Source organism: Vollenhovia emeryi, unplaced genomic scaffold (genome assembly GCF_000949405.1).
Source record: "Vollenhovia emeryi isolate VEMERY1.0 unplaced genomic scaffold, V.emery_V1.0 DF939148.1, whole genome shotgun sequence".
Lineage (NCBI taxonomy): Eukaryota > Metazoa > Arthropoda > Insecta > Hymenoptera > Formicidae > Vollenhovia > Vollenhovia emeryi.
This window is the reverse complement of record NW_011967218.1, coordinates 1,450,766-1,460,447: the sequence shown is the minus strand read 5'-3', so window position 1 is coordinate 1,460,447 and position 9,682 is coordinate 1,450,766. Positions and strand designations below refer to the sequence as shown.

Here is a 9,682-nt window from a genome sequence, read left to right as displayed (position 1 = left end):
CTTAAGCGCTGTGCGTCATAAGACTTTTTGTTAGAACTCGTCGAGAACTGTCTAGAACTCCACTCAGAACTACTCGGAACTCTTGCAAGAGCCAATAAGGGTACAGTCCAGTAGCAATCCAGTAGGAAAAATAGTATCGTATGCCGTTGGCTTAAATTACGTAGTTTAAATTTCCCGCCGTTGAAGCATTATCTATTACCAATTCTTATCGAGTTACGTAATGTATTTTCATGCTTAATCATGCCTGAGACGTCGCTGCGGTCGCGACGATTTCTCGTGTCATCGGGAGTGTTCTTTTACCATCTAACATAAGTTGCTCTTTCTCCTAGCAAAAGATTATTTTCTCTCACTTCTTTTGCTTAACACACTCATTGTCAGACGTATAATAGTGAGCAGCTGATTACGTGTCTCGAGACTAGTTTTTCTTGCCGCGATGCATTTAAATTGAGCAAAACAAGAATCAGCATTAATTTCGTCGGCCATAAAATTGCAATTTATTTGCCAATTTGTATAATTTATCATTATTACAAGTATTCGAAATGAGTGTTTTTGTGACACTTACGAAATTATTTACTAGCCCGGCAGCAGGTAATATTTTAGCTTATTCAACACTAGACCTAACGTTGAATATACCATATGTATAATCAGCATAACAAGTTTATTCATCTTGACAAGTATTTTTGAGGTTTTTACTTGTCATTATTTATAATTTCTCTACTACTCAAATGATTAATTAACAATATTGAGAAAATTAACGAAATTACTTTGTACTAAAGAATAAGAGTGTCTTTATTAACACAATAGGCGTTTATTGCAGAAAATATCAGATAGAGAATTGATGAAAGAGGCGATAATACATTTTCCTGAATTGTTATCTGCATCACTCTGTGCTATCACTTAGTTTACTTGAAAAACTGATTGAATGCAATTGTTAGTATGAATAAGATAAGACAAAGCATAAACAATAAAAAGTATAAATAACATGTAAAAATCATTTTCACATAGAACGCAGAGTGGAAGTGTTTTAAAGAAACAGTTACTAGAAATTCTGGTGTAAGAGAATTTTTTATTGTCGTATATAAATTATCAAATTATTAAGTCCGGATAAAATTATTAATTCTGACGAATTGTAGTGCATTTAGGAATCCTATATGCTTTGAACTAGAGAGAACTTTGAAATTAGAGTAGTCGATGGAAAATTAGCTCTCAGCTATCATTCTAAAGACTTGAACTATTAACAGAAATTTAAAGGAATAAAGGACTTTTATTAACCCTTAAACTACACCTGGGGTCAAATTGACCCCAACAAAAGTTTGCGTTAAAATATCTGCTATATAAAATGTGAAGTTGGAACTTATGGCGTCATCTGTTGGTAGTTGAAGTCTTCCTTTTTAAGACTACACACTAGTTGTGGGTCCCAAGGTGCTAGTTGACTAGTGACAGCCGTTCGAAGTAGACGTTTCGAGACGCTGGGGTCAATCTGACCCCATGTGTAGTATACGAATATTGGGAGGAATTTTTTATCATTTTTTTTGTTCAATTTTACTGCATTTCAACTAGAAAAATGTAGGTATTAATTTATATACCGTGTGATTTTTTTTATTAGTTATAACATAAATTATTAGTTATAACATAAATTATAATAATTATAATAAATTTTAAATGGCGTATAATTTGCGAACTCGGAGCATACGCCAGATGCTGTATTGAAATAATGTATTCAACCTTTATTTATCATATATTTTGTAAAAAAAATATTTTACACGCAAAAGACTATCTATTTGAGACATACGCTACACACTGGGGTCAATCTGACCCCACTAGTTTAAACAATTGCTGCAATGATACTATTAATTTTTTGATGTTGTAAAAAATTAGACATGTCATATTAACGTTAACAAGTAGGATAAACTTGGTTTTCCTAGCCATAAATAATGATTGCAATAATTTAAAAAAATTGAAAATGTGCCTTCAATTTTTCCGAAATATTACACCTTCGGTTGTCAAAGTAAACACCTTTTTTGGAATGTGCACTATTGCAATTATTTTTATCTTAAAGAACATTGTTTCAAGAGTATCCAGTTTAATTTTTAAGTTAAAATATTAAAAAATGAAAAAGTTATTGAATTTTAAGTAAAAAACGGCACTTTTTGATCTTCTTTCTACATTTTAATTTTTTTAAATTATTGCAATCATTATTTATGGCTCGGACCAAGTTCATCCTACTTGTTAATGTTCATATAACATGTCTAATTTTTTACAACAGTAAAAAATTAATAGTATCATTGCAGCAATTGTTTAAACTAGTGGGGTCAGATTGACCCCAGTGTGTAGTGTACGTCTCAATTTGAATGTGTGTAGTTTAAGGGTTAATTTGTTAAACTGTTAAAGCGCGAAAGCTTAATTTATTTATTCAAACATATAAATGGCTTATTCCTTGCGAAGCGCCGATACACGTGCTCAGTATTAATATGATTTACGGCATTCATTTAGGCAAGATGTTAGCAAGACGTTATTCGAAAGTCGGATTCGTTGGATTGGGCAACATGGGCGGTCACATGGCGAGGAACTTGTTGAAGAAGGTAATCGGATAAATCACTGTCTTCAAATAATCTTCATTAACAATTTATTCTTGCACTGGCAGGGATATGAGCTCACTGTATATGATGTAAACAAGTCGGCGGTGGCGAATTTAGTGGAGGCGGGCGCAGGTTGTGCGTCAAGCGCGGCTGAAATGTCAAGCGGAGCTGATGTTGTCATCTCAATGTTACCATCAAATCAACACGTGCTGGATGTATACACCGGCGAGAACGGCGTGTTTAGGTGAAAAATCAATTTTCAAGCCCGACATTTTCCGGACTCGATCAAACTTGTTAATTACACGTATTGCAAATTTATTTATCACCGACTTGGTTTTAGTGCAGCGAAGAACAACGTTCTACTGATCGATAGCAGTACCGTGGATCCATCGGTGTCTCAGTCGGTCGCGTCGCAGGCTCGGGAACGTAATTTGAGATTTATCGACAGTCCCGTGTCAGGAGGCACGTTTTAATTTATTAAGATACAGTAGAAAAGACGCGAACAATATTTGGAAACCGATTATGTTCGATTGGCTATATTTATATTATTCACCCTCTCTTTCTTGTGACGTTTTTCACTTACATAAATGTTTGAATGACTAGTTTTCAAATTAAATTAATTAATTACAAGGGACCGTATAAAAATTGAAAGCATCATAACAATTAATTAATTGTTGTAATGCTTTCGATTTTGTTCAAACTTGTCGCAATTGACATAGTTTGCTTAAAAATTTTTTTACTTATTAATTACGATATGCTAATTTATTAGTAAATTTTTTTATTCATCTATCACGCTATCATTATTAATTTTCTAATACTTTTTCCGCTATTTTTATTAATTAATTAAACCTATTTTAAAGCTGAAGAAGACTGTGCAATTCGAAACGTCGCAGTAAAATTTTTTAATTAAAAAATCCTATTTGCAACAATAATCTCCTTATCGTTCATTGGCCCACGATCTTTCTACATATAGTAGCTAAACTAAAAACTAACTGCGTGTTTAATCGGGTCGATGTTGCAGGTGTGAACGCAGCTAAGGATGGTACGTTGACATTCATGGTGGGCGGCTCGGGAATGGATTTTAACGATGCGAAGTCCATTCTTGAAGCTCTGGGATCTAGGATAGTGCACTGCGGAGACGTGGGCATGGGACAGGCGGCTAAGCTGTGTAACAATATGTTATTAGCCATTAGTATGATTGGCACTGCCGAGGCGTTCAACCTTGGGCAAAGGTGAGAGACATGTCTGGTCTGTATGCGCTCGTAATTGTCGCCTTTGACGCGCCGATGAATGAATGCGCTTAATATTTTAGGCTGGGCTTGGACGCCAAGATATTGGCCGACATTGTAAACTCGAGCTCGGGCAGATGCTGGTCTTCCGATCTCTACAATCCGGTTCCAGGGATCCTGCCCAATGTTCCCAGTTCGAAGAATTATGAGGTAATCGAGTGTCGAAGGCTTCTGCGTGATCCGATTTTCTTTTTATACTGCACTGATTCGCAGAAGCAGAATTCCAGCTGCAGGAAGCGGGATAATCGGGGCAGATAAACGTTGCAAAATTATAACGCTCACATTACAAAGCTCGTATAATTTACTTCGAGTACTCTCAATTAATTATATTGCACTTACTGCTAATTTATTTAGGAGCAAATAACTTTAAGCAGTGAACGGCTTCATCGTACTTGTACGAATATTATTATTCGCGCGTCTGACGAGAACTGTATGATTATGTATAATATGATTACTATAATAACAAGTTGACGTATGCAGGGCGGTTTCGGGACAACATTGATGGCCAAAGATCTGGGACTGGCGCAATCCGCCGCTACCAGAACGCAAGCTCCGATTCCCCTCGGTTCTCTGGCGCATCAAATTTATAGAGCGGTGATCGCTCAAGGATTCTCGAACAAGGACTTCAGCGTGGTCTATGAATTTCTTAAAGGTAAAAATTGAAGAGGGCATTTATATTAAGCCTTATTAAAATAATGTGTACGTGGTCTCGAATGAAGTAAACGATTTTTGTACTTGGTATTGTTTACAAAAGTTTACAAAAGACGTTTCTTGTTGTCTATCTAACACCTTAGTATCGTGCGGTTACATGCATTAGTCTGTATTATTCGTGCGAGTTCTGCAACCTGCAGAGGGCACCAGTTTACAGGCAGCGGCTAAGCGATCTCTGTCCTGCAGGAATAATTGGCTATTTAGGCTTAGCAAATCCAGAAATTTGCGTTCGATGGGTTGTGGGCGTTCACATATATTTATTTCATACACGTCATCCATTCGTACGTATAGGTATATTTTCCTGAGTGAAAATTTTATAAACATTTGAGGAAAGATGGAAGCCAGACGTAGTTTAATCTGGCAACGAGAAGAATAATAGAGATTAGAATAACAGCGAGGACTCATACGTGTATGCGTTTGGTATAAACGGAGCGAAAAGCTATTTTTTTACTTATTTCCTTACAAAAATTAATACTTTGTGACTTGTTCATAGCTTTATAAAAGGGTTTTGCAATATGATTTTCTTATTGAATTAGTACAGAAAAGTCTCCGTACCAAAATGAATGATTATACAATTCTGAAAATTATTTCATTATCGTATAGTCAAACTGTGGTATGTTAGTACGCTGCTTTATCAACGCTTTCGTACTTACGGTACGATTCTTGTAAGTTTACAGTTGTAAATTTTACGACGTTACAAATAACAATGGCAATCTTGCTAAGCAGCAGCATCATATTTGAAATTTGATCACGTCGCTTCCGTTAATGATAGCAGCGAAAGCAAAGAAATTCGTGAAATAGAGATAATTTAGCGTAGCTTACGTTGACTAACGTAGTACTCGAATCTGCTCAACTTGGTTTCATTTATCACAGTTGTTTCTTTCATACGCCGAGATGTTTCTAGGTAGTGGCGTTAATTAAAACAGACTATGTCGAAAAGTTAGATTAGAAATTTATAATTATCGAGTCTAATAAGACCGATACATATTAATTTTACTATTAGAATTAATCACTAGTAACTTTTTTTTTAGAACGCCAGCCTGTTCACAGGCGCGTGAACGAACGTTTCGCTTCATTCGCGTGTTTAATTGAGAAAACGAAATTCTAGTAATTTCATAAAATCTGAATATTTAACGAAAACCATTCTTGCTTCGGTGCATCTCTTCAGGATTATATTTCCGGCATCGAATGTCGCCACAGGTTTTCTTCCCGGTATACTCCGAATGGAATCAGCGTTACATCTATTGTAAAGACAGAAGGAAGTTTACTTTTTACGGCTACAAGCTCTCGCAACTGTGTGTAGCCAATCAACTTGCATCTTTTGCGGAAAGGCTGCAAGTTGATTGGCCACACCTTTCTCGGAACTGGAACTGGGGCACAGTTCTTGGATCGTGGACACAAGGCTTGACCATAGTAAAACCAGTATGCCCACTCTGTCATTTGTTTTGTTCTGCGTCGATCCTTTCTGCGCATCCCCGCCATTACTTCCCCCCATGGAAAAGAATATATCCTAAAATATAAAATATATGTCAATGCTCTTACGCTAGTATACACAAATATAAGAATGCATATAACTAACTAAATCATTTTTTGTCGCCTATGATATAGAAAAAATATAAGAGAATACTATACATATATTTACATGGAATATGCAAAATATATTTTTAATACGTAATCTAATATATAAAACATATAAAATATATGCCCGCATATGTGAAATTACTCAAGAATATATATTTATATAACACATATTTCAAAATATATGTAATGTATTACATACATTTTTAAATATATTTTTACACGGGGGTTTGGTGGAGCCAATGAAACGGATGTTGTATACGTGAAATCAGTGTGACAGGGTGACAGGATTTTACACCAAAAACATGACGGGACACCGCGTGATCGAAATCGAAAGGTTCAAAGGACCGACAGAGAGTTGGGGTCTGGGCATTACTGCTCGCACCATGGCTTGACGAAGGTGCCGGCGGCGACTCAGCCGGGCCTGAGCGCTCGGCCAATCGCGCGCGCCCAAGCCGCGTCACGTGACGCACGCGCTCGCGGCGAGTCTCCGCGTTGACTAGCGCAGTGCGCGTCCCACCATCGCAGTCATTCGACGGCTCTTTTTTGTGATCAGAGGCGTGGACGAGAGGGCAGTGCGGTTCGGTGCGACTGACGGTCGTGCGGTGTCGAGTTCGAGAGTTTTCCCGCTGTCGTTTCCGAGGATCTCGCGCGCGAGTCAGGCAAGTAGAGAAAGAGAGATAGAGATAGAGAGAGAGAGAGAGAGAAAAAGAAAGGTGGGGACGCAAAACGGGACACGAGCGCGTTACGAGTCCGACCTGTCCGACGCCGTCGAGTCGCCAGTCGCGGCGAGATACACGGGGCCGAGCTGTCGGTGGCAAGTTTTTCCCGCCGGATTTTCGCGAGTGAGCTGGCGCCAGCAGCAGCAGCAGCCGTCCGAGGAGGCAGTCGTCCAGCAACGGCGGCGTTCGGTCGTATGTGTCGCTAGTGTGTGTGCGCGCGTGTGTGTATGTACCGTACGTATCACGCACGTGCAATACCGAGAGCCGAGATCCGTCGTTCCTGTTGTGTGCGCACACGTACGTAGCCGTGCGTGCGTGCCGCGTCCCGTGTTCCGTGCCGTGTCGTGTCGTGTGTCGTGCGTGCGTGCGCGCGCTCCCAGTCGGTGCGACGAGAACCCGTAGGAGCGGAGAGGAGCGTCGCCGAGATCCCTCCCCGCGTGCGCGATACCCGCGCGGATCAGCGGCAGCCCGAGTGCGCGCGAGCGGCGGCGAGCGCGGAGGCGAGCGAGAGGCCTAGAGCGCGGCGGAGAGAGGACGTGTGTGTGTGCGTGTGGCCGAGACGGGAAGAGGAGATAAAGATGAGCAAGACGTGCGCCCGCTGCGAGAAGACGGTCTACCCGATCGAGGAGCTCAAGTGCCTCGACAAGGTACGTAGAGAGCGATTGTTCCCCGCCGCGAGATCCCGCAGGAATTCGCGTCCCCTTGGAATCCTCATGTCGGAGAGGAGTGCCGCTCCCCGGGAGGGAGAGCGGGAGAGATGTACCGTTCCCGTTCGGCCCCATTGAGTAGGGCTTGGCCCAGTGGCGGCCTTCGCGCCGTGCCGATCGACGGCCTTCCTCGTCGTGCGTGCAAGCATGCGTGCGCGCGCGCGCGCGCGCGCGCGCGAGCGATGCACGCGTGTTCAACGCCGTGGAACGCTCCGCCACTCGCCGGAGGGAGTCTACTTGTTGCGTCCCGATGCGGCGCGACGGACGAAAATCTCGCTCGGTTTGATTTAGGTTTGATTGAAAGTCGAGTAAATGGTCACAGTGAGGGGCTCAGTGGCTCGACTCTCGAATTTATTCCGAGGAGAAACGTATGCGGGAATTCTGCTCGCGCGGAAAAGTCGAGGGGTTCGGCTGGTCAGAGACCACTGCGGGCAGCCAATCAGCTTTGCGACTTTTCTGTAAGAGCGGAATTTTCGCACGCGTTTCTCCCTCGAGTGAACTCGAGAAACGAGCCCCTGAGCCTAGACAGGGTTGTGGTGTCGGACAGAAACGTTTGAAATACCTAGAATGCGAATAGACGTTTCGGTCCTAACTGGACCATCTTCGGTCTAAAGGCCTGTATCCACGATGCTAGAACTTGGTCCAAGTTGCAGCTATTCTATAAAAGCTGCAAGTCGATTGGCTACACATTTCTCGAAACTAGAACTTGGACCAAGTTCTAGCATCGTGGACACAGGTCTTGAAGAAAGGGATATAAGTTAGCGCGTGATGGATAAACAAGAGTACAATTGGTACAAGAAATTACGCGGTCAGTGATATAAAATCTGAAGAGATAGAACGGTCGTACATGAAACGCGACGCGAATGTGTCGAATAAACGAATACGCATGCGCATTATTTATATATATAATTTTTTAGAAGAACGGGGAAACATCGGAAAGGACGTTCGGGAGATCCACTTGTTGCGCGCCGCGTTCTCGCGACGCGAACAAAGTACGGCGCATGAAAGGCCGCGAGATAGCTGCCCCACCGCGCGCCACGAAGATGCAAGGACATCCTGGATTTTGTACATACATTGTAGCGAACTCGATTAACTGTATTGATACGCGTTAAAAGCCGCTAGACCGTTACGGCGGTGCTCGCGTTTGTTTTTACTTGAAAGTCGAATAAATAAAATCGTGGCACGGTACTTGAAACCGGCGAGGGAAATATGGGATCGAAGGCTGGGCACGACAAATGCGGTTATTGGCGAGTCACGCTTCGATTTTTAAACGCGATAAGACAAAGAGACCGAGGCGAGAAGATTAAAGTCGACCGTCTTCCACGTCGCGTTGACATTCGTCGTTTCGAAGAATAGAATCTCGATGATTCTGGACGTGTTTCCGATCGTTGCGGGATGCGTAGTCCTCGCTTACGGCACGGCATAGAACGGGCACGCAGCATTTTTCGAGATACGCAGAAACGGAGTGGGAGTACCATGGCAGGATGTACCGTTCGCGAACCGATTGCAATGGTTCAACCGAACGTTATAACTGGTATCTATAAATGTAGATTGCGGAAGGCCTCACATAGCTGCACGGTTTTATTCTGCAGTACATTCCGCGCGTGGAAAAGTTAATTATAAATACGACGGACGGCACGATTTTCGAGAAAACGGCACCAAGGAAGGGGGAGGGTGCGAAGGAGTAGACGATTCAAAGGCGTCTATTTTAGTTGTATATTTTTTTTATATTTTATTTATACGCGAAATGTTTTCCGAGCGGAAATTTTCAAAAAGCGGTCGCGATATTCGCGACGTTGCGCGGCTGAAAAAACTCGCATGGTATTATCTACATATGCGTATTATCTACGTACTATGTATTGCATAATTACGTAACGGTACTCCAGTCTACAGGGTGTCGGATTCGATTTGGACCACTCCAAAGATTATAGTAGATTGGGTCAAACTGAGAAGAAAAGTTATATACCATTTTACAAAATCCGTAATTATTTTTTACGCATTATCGCGTAATTGAGAAAAACGTCTGAGTCAATAAGTGCACGGAGGAGCTGAAGGCCGGACTCGGCAGACACGCAAAATGGTGTATTATTCTCCTA

At 41.7% G+C, this 9,682-nt stretch overlaps 1 protein-coding gene across 1 annotated transcript in view; it reads left to right on the top strand.

Annotated features, from left to right (window-relative positions):
* Positions 1-229: 229 nt before the first annotated feature.
* The window catches only part of LOC105565935, a 41,282-nt gene continuing 31,829 nt past the window's right edge, over positions 230-9,682 (top strand). Inside the window, exons 1-8 of the mRNA XM_012019544.1 lie at positions 230-588; positions 2,494-2,582; positions 2,645-2,823; positions 2,920-3,041; positions 3,601-3,811; positions 3,892-4,018; positions 4,349-4,520; positions 6,716-6,819. Of these exons, the coding sequence (XP_011874934.1) occupies positions 540-588; positions 2,494-2,582; positions 2,645-2,823; positions 2,920-3,041; positions 3,601-3,811; positions 3,892-4,018; positions 4,349-4,520; positions 6,716-6,819 (1,053 nt within the window). The 5' untranslated portion in view covers positions 230-539. The remainder of the gene's footprint in view (positions 589-2,493; positions 2,583-2,644; positions 2,824-2,919; positions 3,042-3,600; positions 3,812-3,891; positions 4,019-4,348; positions 4,521-6,715; positions 6,820-9,682) is intronic.